The sequence below is a fragment of the Carcharodon carcharias genome, chromosome 1, assembly GCF_017639515.1.
Source record: "Carcharodon carcharias isolate sCarCar2 chromosome 1, sCarCar2.pri, whole genome shotgun sequence".
In the NCBI taxonomy this organism is placed as follows: domain Eukaryota; kingdom Metazoa; phylum Chordata; class Chondrichthyes; order Lamniformes; family Lamnidae; genus Carcharodon; species Carcharodon carcharias.
This window is the reverse complement of record NC_054467.1, coordinates 104,766,350-104,791,751: the sequence shown is the minus strand read 5'-3', so window position 1 is coordinate 104,791,751 and position 25,402 is coordinate 104,766,350. Positions and strand designations below refer to the sequence as shown.

Sequence of the window (25,402 nt, the reverse complement as noted above, 5' to 3'; positions counted from 1 at the left end):
CCTACCTTGTAGTCTTCCTGCCCAGTCCACTAGGGCCAAATCTGCCCTCATACCGATGTAGCTACCTTTGTTTAACTCCAGTGTGGGACTCAAGTTTCTCGCTCTCAAACTGAACTTCCCACCACTAGTCCCAGCAGGATAATAAGCAAGTGACATAGGGTGAGTCTTATAAGAAAAAGTTCTCATCTGCGAGTGTAGCTGTGAGAATTATTTAAGAGTATAGCCAACACCTCCAGCTTTCAGCACAAGAGGGGTCTGGCTTGGAATGCATACAGCCTCACCATTCACTCTTCGCCAATTGTGAATTTGCTTATCCATGCAAAACATTATGTACACCATTTCACCGACCGTGAGTCCAATGTTCATTTATCTGCTGTGCTAAGAGAAAAATAACTAGAAGAAAAGTTGGAGAAAATGTCATAAGATAGAAAAAGCTCCTAAATGGATATGAATAAAAGTACGGTAAGGAAGGCGTACATGATGTATTTCTTGGACTGGAAGGTGCACACTGCATGTACGTCGTCTGTCATGTTGCTTACAGGAGTGTTTGCATGTGGTATAGCTGTTATGATTTCATTTGTGTCTACAGTACCATACAGTATCTGGGTAATCTTTAAGTCACCATTATTGAAAAATGAGTGAATCTTAACCGAGCGGTAAATGTCCTAGTAGAGTGACGACACTTGCTGAAAAAGTGACAATATTAGATAGGCTGAAAAACAACGCTAGTGCTACCATGTTGGCCAGGGAGTACCGTGTTAATGAATCTACAATTAGGTACATTAGGCAGCCTGAGGAGAAAATAAGGGCCAGTATTAATGTTTCTGGTAGTGGTGCTACCAGGTTAACCTTTGTAAATAGGAAAGATCCACATTTGAAAGAAATGGAGAAAGTTAGTTAATCTGCGAGTAGGGCACCAGCAACAACAAAAAAACTCCCAATTAATGGCCCAATTATTAGAAATAAGCGGTTTGAATTGTACCAGTACATAAAAAATAGTAAAGAAAGTAGTGCTGGTGCTACTGGTGATGAAGAAGAAAAGCTCTCTCTCCTTCATCTTCCAGAGGATTCTCAGCCAGCACAGGGTAGTTTGATCACTTTAAAAAGTGTTTTGATAATGTGAAGTGGAGGGGTGGGGGGGTTTGGGGGGGAACTGCATCCGCTGGCCATGCAGCTGCAGGAGTGTTTCTCAGGGTACTGCAGAAATACATTGAGGTGAGAGGATACCACATAGAGCAGGTCTTTAACAGGGATGAAACTGGCCTGTTCTAGAAGAAAATGCCAATTAGCACTTACATATCCAAAGAAAAAAGGACAACACCTGGTTTTAAAGCTGCAAAGGACAGGATAATGCTCTTACTTTTGTCAATGTGGCTGGTTTTAAATGTAAACAAATGTTGGTTTATTGGTAAAACAACCCTCGAGCTCTCAAAAGGAAAAATTAAATCTCATCTACCAGTTTTTTTGAAGGGTTACAGCTGTGCCCAGGTTACAGCAGCAGTGTTTTGAAGACTGTTTTGCAAGTTTCTTTCTGCATGAGGTCAGGACTTATTTGAGGATAAAGAACTCATGCTTCAAGAGCATGGACTGCAGTAGTTCAAGAAGGCAACTCACCATCACCTTCTCAAGGGCAATTAAATGCTGCTGGCCTAGCCCACATCCCATGAAACAATAAAAAAAAAGGTCCTGCTTATCCTTGATAACGCTCGAGGACATCCACCCTCTCTTGCAGGCAGGTATCTAGATGCTGAAATTTTGTTTGTACCCCCAAATACGACCTCATTCATCCAGCCAATGGACCAAGGGATCATTGCAATCTTCAAAGCTTACTATGCCCATAGAATTTTCAGCCACACTCTCAACATAATGAAAATAAACCCTTCAACCACTGTCCGTGATTGCTGGAAGGAATTCAACATCCTTATATTAATAGGGATAATTAAGGATGCATGGGATGAGTTTAGACGATCAACCATAAATGCCTGCTGGAAAAAAGTTTGGTCTGAGGCTGTGAATGATTTCACAGGGTTCCTCTATGTGGATGCTTAATTGACCAAGATTGGTGAGTTGGCAAAACAAAGTTGGAGGAGAAGGATTTGAAGACCTGGCCACAGATGAAGTAGAGGAGTTGTTTCAGTGTCATGAAGAGGAACTCTCTACAGAAGAAGGGGTGGAACTGATGAAATCAAGTAAATGTAAAGAGGAAAAAGAGCCTAAGGTAATGGCAAACCTCATAAGAAAAAGCTGAAGAATTGACAAAACAGGCGACAGGCTGTGACACAAACATGGAAAGAAGCATTGTCTTTTGTGGAGTGATTGACACTGCTATTGCTCCTTACCAAGAACTTTACAAGATTGAAAAGCAAAAGGTAAAGCAGTCAACAATAAAATTTCTTTAAAAATCTATATCAGCCACCTCACCCACTCCCTCCACCTTCAAATAAACCTCCACCCACTTCACCCCCAAGCTTATCACATTCTGTTGGAGAACGTTTTAATAAGGCTAAGTGTGACTAATACATATTTATTTTATTAAACAGCAGGGCATCTTTATATTTATTTTAAAAATTTGCATTTTATGGTTGGAACCTATCTGATTGACCCCCATTATAAAATATTTTCGCCCTTTGCGAATTTGCTGTTTGTGATCTTTTCCAAGAACATAACCCCTGTGAACGGCAGGACTTTGCTCCTCCAACCATCACGATGCTGCTCTCCTTCAGTCATTGTCTGCCTCAGGAATCTAGAATCCGTACAGAAGGGTAAGCAGATGGTAACCTGGTGCACTTGCTGAGATTGCCAGCAAAGTTGTCGTGTTTTTTTTCAAATTTCCTTGGCTGGTAAGCTGTTTGAGGGATCAAAAGGCAAAGCCTGCAGGTTAAAATTGAGAAGCAGGGCAGGATTTGGCCTACAGGCTAGGGGAATAGAACTCTTCTGCTGTAACATAAAAGGGGCATTATCATATTCAAAGATCCTTGGCCTTTTTCAGGTAATTGGCAAATTCCAGCTAATTGCTAGTGGTGCTTGCTGTAAAGTTTCTACAATTCTGACAGGAAAGTTCACAGAGTTATGCTACCAGCATTTTAATTTTCTAATACAATGAGGGCTTTGGATTTTTCTTTTTAACATTTGCGTTTGAAGATGAATACTGATAAATCAATTGTGATACATCTGATTCAGACAATGGTTTGCAGGGACATGCGAGTTAAATTACTGAGAGACACAAATATGTAAATCACACTGCACAATTCAATTCTTGGGAGGGGTGCAGGGAAGTGAAATACTCACAGAATCTTATTCATAAGGTTTTCTAGTATGATTGACTGTCACAACTTAAGCAATATTCCCATATTATCATACAATGTGCTCCAATCTTTTAAGATGATTTTCAAGTGCTTAATTCAAGACAACCAACATTTAACATGACATCTGCCTAAATGTAGCACTTATACACAGTCTATGAATGAGGGCATTCACTACAAAACTATTCCCTTGTCCTAAATAAATTGGAAATTGAGCCTTGATACCGATCCTGGTTTATAAAGTTCTTTTAAAGTTACTCACTGTGTTCACTTTGTTGTTTTTGTGTTTGGCGTTGATATTCTTAATATCAGTCACAATATGCATGTAGAGAGTCTTTCGCAGAAGTTTGTCATGACACCTCAGGAGTTCAAAGAACAGTTCCAGCAAACTCGTAGGATTCAGGAGGTTCTTATTTCTCAACAAAATCAAAGCTTTACAAAACGTCTAAACAAGATTTCAACAAAACAAAGTTAATACACTAAGATAAAGACTACAGCACAACATTAAACAAGTGAGTAAGGAATTTGGTGCTTTTGATCCTTTTTCATGGGTTCTTTCCACATCACCACCTCCAGCCAAGAAAGTAGAAAGGTCCCCTAATAGGAAATAGGCACACAAGGGTGGCTAACTATCCTCTGAGAAAGCAACAGGAAGCTGCTGTATTTCTCCAATCCAGCTGTATAAAACTCACTGGGGGGCGGTATTCAACTTCAGCAGTAACTGGGCAGTTAAAACAGGTTGCTGATTCACTAATGTCTAGTTCACACTGCTCCTGAAGTTGAATTTGTCTCCCGTTATGTGGAGAATTGTGGCCATAAATTCCAGACCCCACCCCTGGTCATTCTGCAGATACAGTACATCAGACCATTAATGCCTTATGTCAGCAAATAATAGTTATCAAGGCAGGTTATCTGATCCCAATACTAACAATGTGAACTCAACAGTACAGCTTTCACTAAATATTCAAACTTAGAATTTCAAGGATTTGCAATATTAAAAATGGATATATAATCATTTTTTTAATTAAAATTGTTCTTTAGTAAAATTCTTTATATTTTAATTCTAATTTGTTGTAAATATATTTTTTAATTAAATAATAATTAAGTACTGGACTATTTTCCTCAAACTGCACTATCTGGTCAACACCCGAAAGCAATGTATGTCCCCAAGATATCCATGGTTTTAAACATAAACTCATTGTCGAACAACTAAAATCCTGACTGCCTAAATATACATAAATAAATAACATGTATTGCTTGCTAGTCCTCCACATTACACATTTCCTGCACAATGAATGATTGCTGCCCTCCCAACAATAGTTAGAAAACATCTTACAAAGGAGAATTTACTTTAGTGTCACACCAGTCAAAAAGAAAAAAAACTCATGATGAATAATTTATATCAAAATAGTTTACCATTCGCAGGTCTGGGTCCAGAACTGTGTGATGAGAGAAAAGGAGGTCTTTCAATTCCTGGGCAAAGTTAGCTAGCTCTGTTGGGTAACAATGAGCAACCTGTGGAAAAAAAACAAAAGGAAGACATTCAATCACTTTCTATAGTGAGCAATATGAAGTATTTTACAATTTCACAGGATGGCAGCAGGGCTGCTATTATAGCTTTAATATACGTTGGTAAGAGGGTCTAAAATTCTCACTCCCGATTGCTCTCCAGGAATTCTAGTTGGAAGTACAGACAGGGGGATTTGGGGGTGAATATTAGACAGTTGGACAAGACATTGGCATTCATCAAACTGTCCCATGCAAGGAGTCAATGCTGCAGCGGGCAGATAAAATAGTCAAAATACAAATAACTCCCTCAAATCATCCTCAGTGATTTCCTTGAAACAGTAATAGAAATTGAATGCAAATTCTTGAGGAAAAGAAACATCTCCACTAATGACAAATGCATACAAAGTTTGATTCAAATCTTTAAAGTTGGAGGTACTTTAGTGTGGTTCAGTGAAGTTTTATCCCTGTACAAGGGTTCTATTCAACCTTCACAGGAAAGAATATGCTCACGCTGTTCTTAATCCTACATAAATTTCATGCAGACAGTTCCCTGTTAACAATGCAGATAAACTTACTTGTGCCAGAAACATCACCAGTTCAGAAAGCTCTTTACTTGGCTTGTCCGGCTGTAGCTTGAAAATCCGTACATTAGACTGGTAGTGATGAAACTGCTGTGTGAACTGTAGGGAAAAAGAAAAAGTCTTATAAGGACAATTTAAATCATTAACAAACAAGTTTGATATTGCATTCAGTACAAGTGAAAAAGCTTTATAAATAACTGCCATGCCAATTCCTCCCACAAGGCAGTGTTATGATGGCTATTTTCAATGTTAAGAGTATCACACTTTGTGACATAAAAACTCTGCTATTTTATTGTTGGTGTATATGATCTTGTGATTGCACAATCTAGTCATCAGGTTCCCATAAATCACTCAAATGTTTTGTTTTTTTTTTAAACTGCCATTTGCAAATGGAATTTCTAATGTCTAAAATAAATCCATAAAATTGCAAACTGAATCATTTAATTGTGAAATATATCAACTGAATTTTCCACAATCCACATTGCTGCTCATAACTGCATCTTTGTGAATCGGAGGATGGGATTGGGCTTTACTGTTTTTCTGTCTTTATTCTTTCGTGGGATGTGGGCATCACTGACAAGGCCAGCATTTGTTGCCCATCCCTAACTGCCCTTGAACTAAATGGCTTGCCACACCATTTCAGAGGGCAGTTATGAGTCAACCACTTTGCTGTGGATCGGGAGTCACATGTAGGCAAGACCATGTGAGTACAGCAGATTTCCTTCCCTAAGGACTTTAATGAACCAGATGGGTTTTTATGACAACCAACAACGTTTTCATGCTCACCAGTACTGAAACTAGCTTTCCAAATCCAGGTTATTACTTGAATTCAAATTCCACCAGCTGCCATGGTGAGCTTTGAACACTTGTCCCCAGAACATGGGCTTCTGGATTAGTAGTCCAGCGACATTACCACTATGACACCATCTCCCCCTGTAATGAACTCTCCCATAGCAAACAAATAAAATTAGTTACAAAAACAATAAATGCTGGAAAAACTCAGCAGGTCTGGCAGCAACTGCAGAGAGAAAGATTCAGATTTCCAGCATCCGCAGAGTGTTGCCTTTATGTTAACGAAAATCAGTTATTCATTGCTAGTGGAACTATATTCCAGCATAATTTGTTTAGGGAAAGAAAAATCAGAGAAAAATTCTCTCTTTTAATAGATTCATTAAAGTTTTTACTTAAAGCCCTTAAAGCTTGAACTTGGATTTGATATTTTTGTCCAAAGCTGTGACTTGGAGCTGCATTTGGATTTTGCAGTTTGAACATGTGCTGTATAGCTACAACAGCTTGCCTTTAATGTAATAAATCTTCCTAAGGCACTTCACAGCAGTGTCAAACTAAATTTCACACTGAACCCCATTAAAGAGATATTAGGGCAGGTGACCAAAAGCTTGGTCAAAGAGGTAGGTTTTAAGGAGCATCTTAAAGCAGGAGAGAAATGAAAAGTTTTAGAGAGGGAATTCCAGAGCTCAGGGTCATGGCACCTAAAGGCACAGTCACCAATGGTGAGAGATCGGGGATGCCTCAAGACGACAGACTTGGAACAGCGAAGATACCTTGGAGGATTGTGGGACTGAAGGAGATTACAGAGAAACGGAGGGGGGCGAGGCTGTGGAAGGATTTGAGAACAAGGATAAGAATATTAAATTCAAGGCATTTCCGGACCGGGAATCAATGTAGGTCAGCAAGCACAAGGGTGATAGGGAATGGGACTTGGTGCAAGTCAGGATTTAATTTTTCAGACTGCCTCAGTGCCAATCGGCTATACTGATAGAACGTTGTGAGCATCAAGCAGTTTCTACTCAGAAATTGTTCAAAATTATTTGAAAAGCAAGAGGACGAATTTCAAAATCTTTACTCAGGTAAAATTGGTATAAGGGAAAAATAAGATACCTATTGCAGATTTTTTGTGTTTTGTAAAATATTATGGTGTGGGGAAGACAGGAAAATGTAACTGTTTCTTCATTTAATGGTACTTCAATTTCCAAAAAAGTTGAATTTTTAAGCCAAAGTATTTGCTCCCACCATGTTCTGTTGATAGTGTAAAAATAATCACAGTGAATCACCGACATCTGTGAGATCGATTCTAATTTCATTAGGCTCCCCCAATAATTCGTCCATTTAAAAAAGGTGGCAGGATCAGATTCCTTCAGAACTTTCAAAAGGCAATTGGACATGTGTTTCAAGAGAACTCTTTTGCAGGATTATGGGGCCAAATTGGACAGCTCTTTCAAAAAGCACAACAGGCTGAATGGCCTCCTTCTGTGTCGTAAGACTCTATTCAACTGAAGGGAAGAGACAGAGACACAAACAGCAAAGAAAAATGCAAATGAACGGAAAGCAATGCAAGCAGATATTTTCTTTCCTCACTGTAATTATATTTGATTTCAAACAAGTTGCGTTTCAAAAGCAAACCAAACAGCTGTAGGGAAACAGATGGCTGGAAGGATAGGAGGAAAACTGATCGAGTGCAAGTGGAACTCTGAAATCTCGCTACCCGTACTTGATGGGTGCAGATTGGCACTGAGGGTTAATGATGAGATAAATGACAGCAAAGGAGATGACAATAAACAGAGGCTGAGCAGATAATTCAAATTGGGAGAATAATGGATAGTAATGAGTCAGTAAGGCGATGAAGGGGTATTGGGACATGATGGGAGTGGAGAGTTAGATATTTAATGGAGGAGGGGGTGTTAGGAAGAGTGCCATTGTGGACCACATTTTCTCTACAACCCTCACCTCAAATGCAACTTGCAATTGTTGGTGGCTCTTTTCCCTGCTACGCCGCCTACTCAAAAGGAAAGGAGAAAGGAAGAGATAACTAAAGGAAAGGCAGAAAAACAGAAACACAAAAAGCAGAGACAAATAAGGGAGTAACTGTATTCTCCAATTTACTATGTGCTGTATAGGAACAGGAGAAGGACATTTTGCTCCTGGAGTCTGTTCCACCATTCAATGGGATCATGGCTGACTTGTGACCCAACTCTATATATCTTCCTTTTCCCCCATGTCATTTAACACTTGCGGATAACAAAAATTCTATCAATCTGGCATTAATTACCATTTGGAGGAGTGTTCCAAACTTCTACCACCCGTTATGCGTGGAAATGTTTCCTAATTTCATTCCTGAAAGGTCTGGCACAAATTTTTAGACTACGACCTCCAATTCGAGACTCCCTAACCAGGAAAAATAGTTTTACTCTATGTACCCTATCTGGTCCCCTTCAAATCTTGAAAACTTCAATCAAATCCCTCAACCGTCTAAAGTTCAGGGAATACAACCCAAATTTGTGTCATCTCTCTTCTTAATTTAACCCATGGTGTCCAAATATCATTCTGGTATTTATATCTATCTACACTGTACACCACCCGTCCCTAGCTCCCCTGAGGTCAAAATATCCTTCCTAAGGTATAATACCCAGACTGCAGGTGTGCTCTAAACAGTGTTTTGTGCAGCTGAATTACAGCTGGGAAGCTATTTAGTCTATTAAAAACAATATGAAGAGTTTATCATCACTTCAGTACAGTTTAGAATTATGGATACCTTCAGTCCCTGGATGTGACTCTAAGATTCTGAGATACAGGAAGCATTGAGGGATTATGAGAGATATTGAGGGATTACGCTTCTCTTTAAAACAGGCAGAATTTTTAATAAGGTGTTTGAAAGGAGGCAGGTCAATTAAATCTTGCAGTACATAGATTATTCAAAGGCCACGAATTGAGAGTTAGAGATATGCACAGATTTGAGTACAGGATCCAACTGATACTTTCATGCTGTACTGAGGGCGTGCTGCACTGTTGGAGATGGTGTTTCAGATGAGATATTAACTCTCTCAGGTGGCTGCTAAAGATTTCATAGTACTGCTTATAAAAGGGCAAGGGAGTTCTCCCAATATCCTGGCCAATATTTAGCTCTCAACCAAAATTACCGTAGAACAAATTATTTGGTCATGTGTTGTTGGAGGCTGGAGGTGTACAAATTGCATCATTGCATTACAATAGTAACTATGCTTCAGAAAATACTTAAAGTACTTATAGCCAATTATGACACCTGAGATTGTGAAAGATACTAGATAAGTGCCAGTCCTTTTTCTTGAGGCTCTGTATCTAAATGTACGAAGCATTCATAACAAAGTGAATGAAGTAAATAGCCATTATGGTAACACAGCTGCAGGATGACAAGGATTGGATCCTGAATATTGATATTCAAGAAGAATAGGAAGCGAGGTAAAGTTGGAGGGGTAGCACTGTTAATCAAGGATGGCATTGGTGCAATATTTAGAGATGGCCTTGGTTCAGGAGATCAGGATGTAGAACGAGTTTGGGTGGAGATGAGGAATAGTAGAAAAAAAAAGTGACTAGTGGGAGTGGTCTACAGGTCCCTTAACAGTAACCACATTGTAGGACAAAGTATACAAGAAGAAATATTGGGTGCTTGTGAAAAAGGAACTGCAATAATCTTGGGTGGTTTTAATCTACACATAAACTGGAAAAATCACACTAGCAGTGATAGCCTGGATGAGGAGTTCATAGAATGCTTTTGAGGTAGTTTTTTTAAAAAAAAAAAAACAGCACGTTCTGGAACCAACCAGACAGGTTATATTAGACTTGGTATTGTGTAATGTGACAAGATTAATTAATGACCTCAGAGTGAAGGCACCCCTAAGTAGCAGTAACCACAAAATCATTGAATTTTACATCCAGTTTGAAAGCGAGAAGTGTGGGTATAGTATTTTAAATTCAAATAAGGGCAACTATGTGGGCATGAAAGCTGAGCTAGCTGAAGTGAACTGGGATACTAGGATAGGGAATAGATCAATAGAAAAGCAGTGGCAGGCATTTAAGGGAATTTTTCAGAATATGCAGAATAAGTAGATTCCTACTATAAAGAAAAAATCTAGGGGCAGGACCCACCATCTGTGGTTAACTAAAGAAGTTAAGGAAAACATCAAACTTAAGGAAAAAAAGCATATAATTGCGCAAAGATGAGTGGCAGGTCAGATGATTGGGCAGAATATAAAGAATAGCAGAGAATGACTAAAAGATTAATCAGGAGAAAGAAATTAGAGTATGAAAGGAAGCTAGCTAGAAATAAAAAACGGATAGCAAGAGTTTCCACAGGTATCTAAAAAGGAAAAGAGTAAGTAAAGTGAGTGTCAGTCTTCTACAGAGTGAGAATGGAGGGTTAATCGTGGATAAGGAAATGGCGGATGAAGTGAATAAATATTTTGCTTCTGTCTTCAGAGGATATAAAATATATTCCAGTAATAGCTGTAAATCAAGAGGTGGAAGGGAGAAAGGGTCTAGGTGAAATTACAATTCACTAGGGAAGTGATACTGAACAAACTGACAGGGCTACGGGCTGACGTGTCTCCAGGTCCTGATGGACTACATCCTAGGGTCTTAAAAGAGGTGCGTTGGTGTTAATTTTCCAAAATTTGCTAGATTCTGGAAAGGTTCCATCAGATTGGAAAGTAGCAAATATAACCCCTCACTTCAAGGGAGACAGAAAACAGGAAACTATAGGCCAATTAGCTTGACATCTTGTGGGGAAGTTATTAAAATTGATCATTAAGGAGGTTATAACTGGGTACTTAGAGAAATTCAAGGTAATTGGGACGAGGCAGCATGGTTTTGTGAAAGGGAAATCATGTTTAACCAATTTACTGGAGTTCTTTGAAGAAGTAACATGCGCAGTGGATAAAGGGGAGCCTGTAGACGTGTTGTACTTGGATTTCCAGAAAGCTTTTGATAAGGCGCAACATCAAAGGTTACTGCGGAAAATAAAAGCTCATGGTGTAGGTGGTAACATATTAGCATGGAAAGAAGATTGGCTTGCTAGCAGCAAACAAAGAGTATGCATAAATGGGTCTTTTTCTGATTGGGAGGACGTGACGAGTGGAGTGCCGCAGGGATCTGTTCTGGGGCCTCAACTTTTTACAATTTATATCAATGGCTTGGATGAGGGGAGCAAAGGCATAGTAGTTAAATTTGCAGATGACAGAAAGATAGGAAGAAGTATGTTGTGAAGAGGACGTAAGGAGATTGCAGAAGGAAATAGATAGGCTGAATGAATGGAAAAAATCTGGTAGGTGGAGTATAATGTGGGAAAATTTGAAGTTGTTCACTTTGGCAGGAGGAATAAAAAAAGCAGAAGAACGACTGCAGAATTCCAAGGTGCAGAGGGATCTACGTGCTCTTGTGCATGACTCTCAAAAAGTTAGCATACAGGTACAGCAAGTAATTAAGGCTAATGGAATGCTATTCTTCATTACGAGAAGAATTGAACATAAAAGTAAGGATATTATGCTTCAGTTATACAAAGCATTAATGAGACCACATCTCAAATATTATGTGCAATTTTTGGTCTCCTTATTTAAGGGAGGATGTAAATACATTGGAGGCGTTTCTGAGGTGGTTTACTGGATTGTTACCTGGAATGAGCAGTTTGTCTTATGAGGAGAGATTAGTCAGACTGGGCTTGTTTCCACTGGAGTTTAGAAGACCGAGGGGTGACCTGATTTAAGTATATAAGATCCTGAACGGTATTGACAAGGTGGACATGGAAAGAATGTTTCTTCTGGTGAGTGAGTCCAGAACTAAAGGGCACTGTTTTAAAATTAGGTGTTGCCCTTTTACGACAGAGATCAGGAGAAATTCTCTCTCTGAGTTGTGCAACTTTGGAACACTGCCTCCAAAGGTGCTGGAGTCGGGATCATTGAGTATTTTTAAGGCAGAGGTAGACAGATTCTTGTTACGCAAGGGAATCAAAGGTTATCGGAGGTAGATGGAAATGTGGAACTCAAAGCACAAACAGATCAGCCATGATCTTATTGAATGGCAGAGCAGGCTCAAGGAGCCAAATGGCCTACTTCTGCTCCTATTTCATATGTTCGTAAGTTGCTGATATGAATAGACCCTGGTGTTTTAATTTCAGTTTTATACAAAAATAGGGTAACAGCCTTTGCTAAATTTGAGGACCACAAATTTCAAACAGGGCAAGCCAGGAAATAAGAAATAGATGGCATGAATAGAATCAAATTGTCTAGGCTACAAAGGTTGCATTGTCAGTGCTTCAAGGTCACACGTGGCTAGTTTGTACATCCAAACTTCTGAAGGCATCCTTGTGCCACCCTAATTGAGGCAGGAAGGGACTTGCACCTGCTGTGAACTTGCAGCACTGACCTTATCATGAATGGTGAGATTAAAAAATAGTGCATTTATATTGCGCTTTTCAGGACCACCAGATGTGTCAAAGCACTTTATGGTCAATAAGGTTTTTTTGAGCATAGTGACTGTTGCAATGTGGAAAATGTGGCAGCCAATTTGCACACAGTAAACTTCCACAAACAGAAACGTGATAATGACCAGATAATCTGCTATGTGATTTTGATTAAGGGATAAACATTGACCAGGACTCCAGGAAGAGTTCCCCCGCTCTTCTGCAAAATAATGTCACGGGATCTTTTACATCCATCCGAGAGCATACACGCGGCCTTGATTTAATGTGTCATCTGAAAGGTGGCACCTCTAACAATGCAATGCTCCCTCAGTACTGCACCATAGTGACAGCCTTGCTTTTTGTGCTAATGCCCTGCAGTCGGTCTTGAACCCAGAACTTTGGGAATCGAGGCAAAAAATGCTACCAATTAAGCCACATCTGACATACATATCAGGTCATTTTAAGTACCAAGTAGTGTGAAGATTGTCCTAATGTAGCCCACAACCCCTCAGACACACCAGTGGTGGAGATGGATGAGGGAGCACACAAAAAGCAGGGAGTTAATACACCCTGACTTGTTGGCAGATGGGGATGGGGAAAACAACAGTTGTTTGAGTTCTTTACTGATATACTCATGCTCTCTGACAAAAGCAAATGACCCAGAACCCTCTGGTAACAGGTGGTGGTTTCCCCCGACATGAGATCTCTTCCTCTCACAAGGTTTGAAAATTCTGAGAAATCATTCAGTCAAATCTGTTAGAACTGGGGATGTTGGGAGGGTCTGTGGCAGTTATGTGTTTGTCTGGACTTTCAGCAGTTTTACTGTATAATGGTTTGGAACGCAAGCAAGCAACAAAATTGGGCACCTTTTAACAGGTGCAGAGGAATGATTGTCATAACCACTTAATGTTATAACAGTTCTTCATTTTTTCCATCTAGATAATATAAAACCATGTATCACGGAAGACATAGAACAAAGAGGGATGTGGGCTTCCAAATTACTCAAGCAACCATATCTTCAGTCACATCATTCACCCCTTTTTAAATCAACCACCCAAATAAATTCTCCCCACAAACACTGTAGATCATTCCAATGAGGATTTTCACTGGATGAGACCCAAGACATAAGGGTGCTGGAATAATCCAAGATGAAAGTGGGATCTGACCACAAGGAGAAAAGGCTCTGGTGAAGCCAGCTCCTGACTGCCGAGCTGTGGACTCTCATCTTAAGGGACACATGATGACATTGTGGTATTGTTGCTGGACTAGTAATCTGGAGACCCAGGGTTAGAATTTGAATTCAACAAAAATCTGGAATTAAAAGTCTAATGATGACAATGAAACCAATGTTGTAAAAATCTATCTGGTTCACTAATGTCCTTTAGAGAAGGGAATCTGCCATCCTTACCTGGTCTGGCCTACATGCGATTATTAAATGCCCTCTGAAATGGCCTAGCAAGCCACTCAGTTGCATCAAACTGCTACAAAGTCTCAAAAAAGAAATGAAACTGGACAGACCACCTGACATCAACCTAGGCACCTGAAAGGACAACGGCAATCGTAGCCCTGCCGACCCTGCAAAGTCCTCTTTACTAACATCTGGGGCAGAGCTATCTCACAGACTAGTCATCCTCACTGAATCTTATCTTACAGATAATGTTCTGGACACCACCATCACCATTCCTGCTGCAGAGATGGCGGTACAGTGGTATATAGCCGGGAGGGAGTTGCCCTGGGGGTCCTCAACATCGACTCCAGACCCCATGAAGTCTCATGGCATCAAACATGGGCAAGGAAACCTCCTGCTAATTACCAGATACCAATGATGAATCAGTGCTCCTGAACACCACTTGGAGGAAGCACTGAGGGTGGCAAGGATGCAGAATCTACTCTGGGTGGGGGACTTCAATGTCCATCATCAAGAGTGGCTCGGAAGCACCACTACTGACCAAGCTGGCTGAGTCCTAAAGGACATAGCTGCTACACTGTGTCTGCGGCAGGTGGTGAGGGAACCAAGAGGGAAAAACATACTTAAGCTCATGCTCACCAACCTGCCTGTCGGAGATGCATCTGTCCATGACAGTATCATGGAGTGACCACCGCACAGTCCTTGTGGAGATGAAGCCCCACCTTCACATTGAGGATATCCTCCATCGTGTTGTGTGGCACTACCATTGTGCTAAATGGGATATATCTCAAACAGATCTACCAATCCATGAGGCACTGTGGGCCATCAGCAGCAGCAGGACTGTACTCAAATACAATCTAACTTCATGGTCCAGCATAGCCCCCACTCTATCATTACCATCAAGCCAGGGGATCAACCTTGGTTCAATGAAGAGTGCAGGAGGGCATGTCAGGAGCTGCACCAGGCATACCTAAAAATGAGGTGTCAACCTGGTAAAGCTATAAAACAGGACTGCGTGTGTGCCAAACAGCATAAGCAGCAAATGACTGACAGAGCTAAGTGATCGCAAAACCAACGGATCAGATCTAAGCTCTGCAGTCCTGCCACATCCAGTTGTGAATAGTGGTGGACAATTAAACAATTCACTGGAGGAGGAGGCTCCATAGATATCCCCATCCTTAATGATGGGGGAGCCCAGCACTTCAGTGCAAAAGATAAGGCTGATGCACTTGCTATAGTCTCCAGCCAGAAGTGCCAAGTGGATGATCCATCTCGGCCTCCTCCAGAACTCCCCAGTATCACAGATGCCAGTCTTCAGCCAATTCGATTCACTCCATGAAAAGCACTGGATAGTGCAAAGGCTATGGGCCCGGACAATATTTCGGCAATAGTACTGAAGGCTTGTACTCCAGAACTTGCCGCACTGCTAGCCAAGCTGTTCCAGTACGGCTACAACCCTGGCATCTACCCATCTATGTGAAAAGTTGCCCAGGTATGTCCTGTACACAAAAAGCAGGACAACCCAATCCGGCCAATTACCGCCGCATCAGTCTACTCTCCATCGTCAATAAAGTAATGGAAGGTGTCACGACTCACTGGGGATGGTGCGCTGCTATATCAAGCCCCACTGCTCCCCGAGCTGCAACAAATGTGAAAAGTTTGATCAAACCACCTAATTGTTTAATTTACATCAATAGAATATGAACACCAGGTTTGTGAACTTAATAAGAAAATAACTGTTTATTGAACAAATTGATTTTAACTAGTGGCAAAAGAAAGAAATATGAACTGCTAACTCTATAACCTAAACCCCACCCCTTCTTAAATCCCTATACGCACACACATACAAGGCACATAAGGCACACACAAGAACATGGGTTTTAAAGGATGGGACAAAACAGTTCAATAGCACCAATTCTGAAGTACAGGATTCAATGGGTCCATTTTGATCAATGTCTTCCAAATTCCTTTCAGTTCTTTGTTGATGACACAAAGTGATCTTCCCAGCACTCTCAGTCTTTAGTTCATTGGTTGCACACTTGGTTTTCAATGTCTTTAATGGTGATTTTCCCATTTTCCTCTTGAAAGGGGTTTTTCAGAGAGAGAGCAGGTTATAGAGATATGACGAAAAAAAGCTAGCTATTATTGTAGAATTACTGGAACCTTATGCCCACTGGAGAAAGGGGTCTTTGGTCTTTTCTCTTCTCAGGCTAGGAGCTTTTTCTCTCTGCTACACTGTTCACACACAAACCCTGGTCACAAGCCAATTAAAAGGTTGTTGCCAAGCAGTTCCCCATTAGACCGGACTCCTCCTCGGCACCATCCTGTCTTTCATGGCACGTTCTGTTCCAGCACAGCAAAATTGTATATATCCTTAACACTGTTCCAGTAGAGATGTCTTTCAAATTGCAGCCATTGTAATTTTAATCCACAGTCCAACAGAAATAAAAAGATATGTTCTTTACAAAAGGGGTCATCAACAGTGCTATCAAGCAGCACTTGCTTAGCAATACCCTGCTCACTGATACCCAGTTTGGGTTCCGCCAGGGCAACTCAGCTCCTGGCCTCATTACAGCTTTGGTTTAAACATGGACAAAAGAGCTGAACTCCCGAGGTGAGGTGAGAGTGACTGCCCTTGATATCAAGGCCGCATTTGACCAAGTGTACATCTAGGAGCCCAAGCAAAACTGGAGTTCCTGGGAATCAGGGGGAAAATGCTCCACTGGTTGGTGTCATACTTAGCATAACGGAAGTTGGTTGTGAATGTTGGAGGTTAGTCATCTCAGCTCCAGGACATCACTGCAGGAGTTCCTCAGGGTAGTGTCCTCGGTCCAACCATTTTCAGTTGCTTCATGATGACTTTCCTTCCATCATAAGGTCAGAAGTGGGGATGTTTGCTGATGATTGCACAATGATAAGCGCCACTCGTGACTGCTCAGAGACTAAAGCAGTCCATGCCCAAATGCAGCAAGACCTGGACAATATTCAGGCTTGGACTGACAAGCGGCAAGAAACATTTGCATCACACAAGTGCCAGGCAATGACCATCTCCAACAAGAGAGAATCTAACCATCGCCTCTTGATGTTTAATGGCATTACCATCACTGAATCCCCCACTATCAACATCCTGGGGGTTACCATTGGTCAGAAGCTGAACTGGACTAGCCATATAAATATCTTGGCTACACGAGAAGGTCGAAGGCTGGGAATCCTGTGACAAGTAACTCACCTCCTGACGCCCCAAAGCCTGTCCATCATCTACAAGGCACAAGTCAGGAGTGTGACGGAATACTCCCCGCTTGCCTGAATGAGTGCAGCTCCCCCAACACTCAAGAGGCTTGACACCATCCAGGACAAAGCAGCCTACTTGATTGGCACCACATACACAAACATTCACTCCCTCCACCACCAACACACAGTAGCAGCAGTGTGTACCATCTACAAGATGCACTGCAGGAATTCACCAGGACTCCTTACACAGCACCTTCCAAACCCACAACCACTACCATCTAGAAGGACAAGGGCAGCAGATAGATGAGAACACCACCACTTGCAAGTTCCCCACCAAGTCACTCACCACCCTGAATTGGAAATATATTGCTGTTCCTTTACTGTCACTGGGTCAAAATCCTGGAACTCCCTTCCTAACAGCACTGTGGATGTACCTACACCACATGGACTGCAGCGGTTCAAGAAGGCAGCTCACCACCACCTTCTCAAGGGCAACTAGGGATGGGCAATAAATGCTGGCCCAACCAGCAAAGCCCACATCCCGTGAATTAATAAAATAAAACCTCTAAAAAGAACATTGGATAAGGAGCAGATATATGGAAGCACTGGGGACCTTCTTGAAGGGCCTGAGGCACTGACAGGGAATACTGCCTGGAGTAAGTGGAGACATCATAAACAACTGCATCAATCTCTTCCTGATAGAGATTTCCAGACTAGTTAGTGTATCCAACTCAAAAACATCCATTATTAGCCTTCAGGACTGTGGAAATGATTTGGAGAGAATAGTAGCAAACAGTTTGAGAGCTCTGTAATGCAATCTCTCAATGACCAATAACATCAGTAAAGCAGTCATGCACCCAGCACATGCAGGATGGCTAAAGTCTCCCATCACAATGCCATTTTCACATCCTGTGACAGAGCATGTCACCTCACTAGCCTGGTTCTTCAGGTGCCTGTTCCTGTAGGTATCAGGATACAAGAGGGACTGAGAGCATTGAAACAAAAGTTCATGCTACCCAAAACATCAAGGAATTCAGCTCACCCCACCAACACAACCCTAACCCTCCACCTTTGCAGTAGATTACATTCCAACGGAAAGGAGGGACTTGCAATTATATAGCACTTTTCATGAACACTGCCCATATCAAAATGCTTTACAGCCAATGAAGTACTTTTTGAAGTGTAGTCACTGTTGTAATGTAGGAAACAAAGCAGCTAATTTGCACACAGGGAACATGCACAAACATTTATCTGATAATATGTTTTTGTTGATTGAGGAATAAATATTAGCTGGGACACTGGGGAGAACTTCCCTGTTCTTTTTCAAAAAATGCGATGGGATGTTTTGCATCCTGCTTAACATCTCATCCAAAGAATGGAGCCTCTAACCGTGCAGCACTCCCTCAGTAATGCACTGGAGGATCAGCCGTGATTTCCGTGTCCAAGTGGGTCTTGAATCCAGAATCCTGTGATTGCGGGGCGAGAGTGCGACCAACTGAGTCACGGCTCACGCCGATTTAAATGGCTTTGCAATTGAGGAGTTCACTTTATGGTAGTACTGGTAACTTGCCCTCGCAACTGAGTTTTTAATAATGAGGGCTTTGGTCGACGTTGTTGGAGCTACAGCAATTGTAACTTGGAAACGGTGTGTTTACAATGAACTGCCGCACTCACTGGCGAGTAGAGTTTTGCAATAAACTTATCTGAAAAAAAACCCGCGGTTGGGAATGAGCTTAGGCTCCAGGATCACTCACCTCCTCCGTGTACGAGCGCGGGTCCCTTTTAATGAGGTTCTGCAGCTGCGGTAAGTTACTAGGCAAACGATTGTTGTTCCTCGCGGACATCGTTCCAACGATTGTTGGGATCCCAAACCTGAAACCACGTGGGCCTCTCACCGGAACTACTGCTGTTCACAGAGGCGCTTCTTGAAGGAAGTGTTCCAACCCCTCCTACCGTTACCGCCCAGGGTCAGAAAGTTCAGCGCGAAAGCAAGCGATTTCAAAACCCCAAGCTGAAGAGGCAGTTCAAGTGCTGCAAAGCACTCACTTGCTGTTATTGCATTTTTAAGAAAAAAACATAATATTTTTCAAAGTTGGTTATTATCATGAACAGGTCCCAATGGGAATTTTAGTTAGAACATTGTTCTGGTTTTTACTTTGATTGGAATTCAGTTGGGACCTTTTTTAATTTTTGGATTGTTGAATTACACAACATAGGATAATACCTGTGAGGATAAAAAATGTCAGCAGCATGGGTACAGAGTTGATGATGTTCAGCTAGTGGAAATTGTGGCTCATCCAAGATTCACTGTTGGACAAATAGCTTGATACCATTGTAAACAAAAACAGAATTACCTGGAAAAACTCAGCAGGTCTGGCAGCATCGGCAGAGAAGAAAAGAGTTGACGTTTCGAGTCCTCATGACCCTTCGAAGGTTTTTCCAGGTAATTCTGTTTTTGTTTTGGATTTCCAGCATCCGCAGTTTTTTTGTTTTTGTTGATACCATTGTGCTGGGGAAGGGATGGAGAGAGGTGGTAGAGGTAGGTGTCATCAGTGTTAATACAGAAGCTGATCCATGTCAGTTGGTAATGTGGCCAAGGGACAGCATGCCCATGAAGAAGGTGAGGGGACCTAAGATTGACCTGGGGACTCCGGAGGTAACAGTGTGGGGAGGGGAAGAAAATCCATTGCTGGAGAAGCTGTGCCTCCAATCAAACAGGTGAAAGTAGGATCAAGCAAGGGTCATCCCACTGAGAAGGATAAGAGACATTGGAGAATATAGTATGGACAAGGGAGGTTGAAAACAAGGAGATCAGTCCAGTATGGTCTCTGTCACAGAGGGTCATTTGTAACTTGGTCAGGGTGGTTTCAGTACTGTGGCAGCAAAAACCAACTTGGAGTAGTTCAAACATGTAGCCACGGAAAAGATGGACTTATATTTGAGAGGCAACAACACACAAGTAGGGGAGAGACCTCATCCTGAGTGAGACACAGTGGGAGTGAGTGTGGGCATTGACAATTTGGTGCACAGCAGGAATTTGGTGCAGAGGGGAAGAGGTGCTTTTTGCATTTTTCTTTGCTATCCAATTTCTTAAATCTTCAGAGTGTGGTCTTGCCCTGCTGCAGCAGTAGAGGCTACAAGGGAAAGGAAACACTGCTAAGTATTGGGTAAGGTCGAGTAAGTATTTACTACTTTTATTGCTTATGGTTTCAGGTGTTCTTGTGGTTTATAGTTTGTATATTCTGAAGTAATGAGGAGCAAGAAAGAAGGGCCCTAGAGTAATTGATTTAAAGGGTTTAATTTAAAGGGATAAGTCATGGCGGGAGAGCTCAAAGCCGTGGTGTGCTCCTTGTGCTCCATGTGGGAAGCCAGGAACATTTCCAGTGCCCGGGACCAGCATGTGTGCAGGAAGTGTGTCCAACTGCAGCTCCTTGAAGCTCGGGTTTCAGAGAGGTGGTCACACCGCAGCTGAAGGGACTTGAGGAAGGAAGGGAATGGCAGTCCAAGAGAAACAAGCAGGTAGTTCAGGAGTCCCATGGAGTCCCGCTCGCAAATCGGTATTCCATTTTGAGGCTGATGAGGGTGCTAGTTCCTCCAGGGAGTGCAGGCTGAGCCAAGCTTCTGACACCATAAGCAGCCTGCCTTTACAGGAGGGGAGGAAGAGAGGAAGAGCAATAGTAATAGGAGATTCTATAGTCAGGGGAACAGATAGGCACTACTGTGGCCGTCAACATGACTCCAGGATGGTGTGTTGCCTCCCTAGTGCCAGGGTCCGTCATGTCACTGAACAGCTGTAGGGCATCCTGAAGGGGGAGGGTGACAAGGCAGAGGCCATTGTTGGTACCAATGACATAGGTAGAAAAAGGGATGAGGTCTTGCATCAAGAATTCAGAGAGTTAGGCAGTAGACTAAAAAGCAAGACCTCTCGGGTTGTAATCTCTGGATTACTCCCAGTGCCATGTGCTAGCAAGCTCAGAAATAGGAGAATAGCGCAGATGAATACGTGGCTTAAGAGTTGGTGCAGGAGAGAGGGTTTTAGATTCCTGGATAACTGGGACCATTTCTGGGGAATGTGGGACCTATACAAGCGGGACAGTCTACATCTGAACCAGAGGGGGCCTAACATCCTTGTGGGCAGGTTTGCTAGTGCTGTAGGGAGGAGTTTAAACTAATTCGGCAGGGGGAGGTGACACAGAATGTTAGCAGAATAGGGGCACATCATAATACAGAAAAACAATCAAGTCAGAGGGAGGACAGCTGCATTAAGTTTCAAGGGAGTAAGGCGATGCTGGATGGCCTCTACTTTAATGCCAGGAGTATTACAGGCAAAACTGGTGAGTTAAGGGTGAAGATTGAGATGTGGAATTGTGATATAGTAGCCATCACTGAGACGTGGTTGAGGGAGGGGCAGGATTGGCAGCTCAACATTACAGGATATAGAGGCAAGAATGGGGAAGGGGTAAAAGAGGAGGAGGCATTGCATTATTAGTTAAGGAGTCAGTTACTGCAGTGAGGAGAGAAGATATCTTGGAAGGGGCATCAAATGAAGCTTTGTGGATAGTGCTTAGGAATAAAAAAGGGGCAGCCACATTTGTTAGGTATTTATTATAGACCCCCAGATAGTCAACGGGAAAATGAGGACTAAAAATATGCACAATTTGCGGAGGTGTGTAAAAACAATAACAATAGGGTAATTAAATTAGGTGATTTCAACTTTCCCAATGTTAATTGGGATAGACATAGTGTTAAGCGGTTGGATGGTGTGGATTTCTTGAAATGTGTACAGGAGAACTTTTTAGGTCAATATGTAAAGGGTCCAACAAGGGATGGCACAGTGCTGGACCTAATTCTGGGGAATGAAGCTGGACAGGTGGCTGAGATGGTGGTGGGTAGCGATAGCGACCACAACATGGTAAAAAGGGTCATGAGGACTCGAAACATCAACTTTTTTCTTCTCCGCTGATGCTGCCAGACCTGCTAAGTTTTGCCAGGTAATTCTGTTTTTGTTATGGTACAATTTAAGCTTGTTATGGACAAGAAATAGACAAGTTGCAAAAAAATGTTCTGGATTCAGGGAGAGTGGATTTTATAAAATAAGGCAGGATCTGGCCAAGGTAGACTGGGAACAGTTACTTGTGGGGAAATCTACAGAGGAGCAGTGGGGGGTGTTCAAAAAGGAAATGAGGAGGGTACAGGCTCAACATGTTCCCTCTAGGGTGATAGGAAGGAATAACAAGCCCAGAGAACCATGGATGACCAGGGATATTCAGGATAAGATGAAAAAGAAAAGACAGGCTTTTAGCAGGTACAAGGGGAGCAAATCAGCGGAGGCATTAGTGGAGTACAGAAAGTGCAGGATGGAGCTTAAGAAAACAATTAAGAGAGCAAAGAGGGGATATGAGAAAGCTCTGGCTGGTAAAAGTAGGGAAAATCCCAAGATATTCTATAAGTATACCAATGGGAAGAGGATAACCAGGGAAAGAGTAGGGGCCATTAGGGACTAAGGGGGCAATCTATGGGTGGAACCAGAGGATATCACTAGAGTGTTGAACGAATACTTCTCATCCATCTTCACCCAAGAGAATGAGGATGAAGGTATCGAACTCGGGGAGAGAGACTGTGAGGTTCTTGAGCAAATTGATATAGGAAATGACAAGGAATTGGAGGTGTTGGCAGACTTAAAAGTGGACAAATTTCCAGGTCTGGATGATTTGTGTCCCAGGCTGCTGAGGGAGGCAAGGGAGGAGATCTCAGGATCTCTGACCCAAATTTTTAATTCCTCTCTGGCCACAGGGAGGTGCCAGAGGACTGGAGAACAGCTAATGTGGTTCCGTTTTTTAAGAAGGGTTGTAGAGATAAGCCAGGGAACTACAGACCAGTGAGTTTCACGTCAGTGATAGGGAAACTATTGGAGAAAATTCTGCAGCAGATTATCTATCTCCACTTGGAGAGGCATGGTTTGATCAGGGATAGTCAGCATGGCTTTGTCAGAGGGAGGACATGCCTAACAAATTGGATTGAAATTTTTGAGGAGGTGTGTAGATGAGGGTAGTGTAGTTGATATAGTTTATATGGATATCAGCAAAGCCTTTGACAAGATCCCACATGGGAGACTTATAAAGAAGGCAAATGCACATGGGATACAGGGTAATTTGATAAGGTGGATTCAAAATTGGCTTAGCTTTAGGAGAGACACGGTGATGACAGAAGAATGCTTTAGTGACTGGAAGCCAGTGTCCAGTGGCATATCACAGGGACGCTGGGTACCCTATTATTTGTCATTTATATAAATGACATAGATGACTATATGGGGGGTAGAATTAGTAAGTTTGCGGATGACACAAAGATTGGCCGGGTGGTTAACAGTGAGGTTGAATATCTTGGGCTACAGGAAGATATAGACGGGATAGTCAAATGGGCAGATAAGTGGCAGATGGAATTTAACCCTGAAAAGTGTGAGGTGATATACTTTGGAAGGGGTAATTTAACAAGGAAGTATTCAATGAACGGCGTGACACTAGGAAGTTCTGAGGAACAAAGGGGCCTTGGCGTGCGTGTCCATAGATCTCTGAAGGTGGAGGGGCATGTTAGTGTGGTGGTGAAAAAGGCCTACGGGACACCTGCCTTTATCAATTGAGACATAGTTTACAAAAGTAGGGAAGTCATGTTGGAGTTGTATAGAACCTTGGTGAGGCCACAGCTGGAGTACTGTATGCAGTTCTGGTCGCCACATTATAGGAAGGATATGATTGCACTGGAGGGGGTACAGAGGACATTCACCAGGATGTTGTCTGGGTGAAACATTTAAATTATGATGCGAGGTTGGATAGACTTGGGTTGTTTTCGTTAGAGCAGAGAAGTCTGAGGGGTGGACTGATCGAGGTGTACAAGATTATGAGGGGCATGGACAGGGCGGATAGGGAGCAGCTGTTCCCTTAGTTGAAGGGTCAGTCACGAGAGGACATAAGTTCAAGCTGAGGGGTAGGAGGTTTAGGGGGGATGAGAGGAAAAGCTTTTTTACCCAGAGGGTGGTGATGGTCTGGAATGCGCTGCTTGGGAGGGTGGTGGAGGCAGGTTGCCTCACATCCTTTAAAAAGTACCTGGATGAGCACCTGGCACATCATAACATTCAAGGCTATGGGCTAAGTGCTGGTAAATGGGATTAGGTAGATAGGTCAGGTGTTTCTCGCATGTCGGTGCAGACTAGATGGGCCGAAGGGCCTCTTCTGCACTGTGATTCTGTGATTCTGTAAGATCTTTGCAGAAGAAAGGGAGATGGAGGGGTTTTTTGAGGAGGGGTTGATGATGACAGTTTATATGGTGTGGGTTTTTTGAGGAGGGGATGATGATGACAGTTTGTAAAGAGAGAACAGTAGCTAAGAAGGGGGAACCATATACAATGTCAGTTAGAATGGGGGCCAGGAAGGGAAATTGTTTTTTCAGTAGAACTTAAGTCAAGGGAACAGGCAGTAGATCTCATAGAAAAGATAAGCTCAGAGTGAGCATGAGGGGAGATGGATTTGGCAACGTAAAGAGAGTAATGTTGTAGTTCAGGGGAGCTGGATGAGAGCCTGTAATTGGCACTATTGCACAGGAGCTCTTTGGATTCAGAATGACTCATGGGATGTTGTGGGATTTGACAATACTGGGAGATGAATCCAGGATATGTAAAAGCTCAGAGCAGGGAATAGATTATAGGGTCTGGATACTGCAAGTAGTCCCAAGCATATCTGCATTAAAAAGGGATGTTCTGGGATCCACACAAGTAGGTGGGTTTCTAAGATCTTGTATCATGAGGGATGAGCAAATCAGGAGTCTGCCAGCACTGGAAGGGTGGTCCATCATTTAGCAGCAAGGGAAAGATGCGCAGAGAATCCATACACTCCCCCCAGATATTGACCTGCCATTCCATCCCCTCCTGCTTCCCCTCCCCACTCCCTTATTTTCATCACATTCCTTCCTCCCTCACCCTTTCCAAATTGCACCACAATCTCCTCTCTCTATTTCCCATTCCTGAGTTTTCTCCTTTCCTCCCTTAAACATATGCCTCCCTTTTATTTCATTTTAGTTTGATCTCTCTATTTAGGTTCAGAATCTATCCTTGAATTAACTCAGTTTTATGTCTCTTAGGAATATACCCTGT

The 25,402-nt window shown here is 42.3% G+C and overlaps 1 protein-coding gene across 2 annotated transcripts in view; it reads right to left on the bottom strand.

The window, feature by feature from the left end:
* sdad1 (SDA1 domain containing 1) overlaps positions 1-19,190 on the bottom strand; it is an 87,015-nt gene extending 67,825 nt beyond the window's left edge. For both annotated transcript variants that reach the window (XM_041198687.1, XM_041198695.1), the window contains exons 1-4: positions 19,014-19,190; positions 5,387-5,491; positions 4,719-4,817; positions 3,565-3,747 (exon numbers count right to left, since the gene is read on the bottom strand). In XM_041198687.1, coding sequence (XP_041054621.1) covers positions 3,565-3,747; positions 4,719-4,817; positions 5,387-5,491; positions 19,014-19,103 — 477 coding nt within the window. In that variant the 5' untranslated portion in view covers positions 19,104-19,190. The remainder of the gene's footprint in view (positions 1-3,564; positions 3,748-4,718; positions 4,818-5,386; positions 5,492-19,013) is intronic.
* Between the last annotated feature and the right edge of the window lie 6,212 nt (positions 19,191-25,402).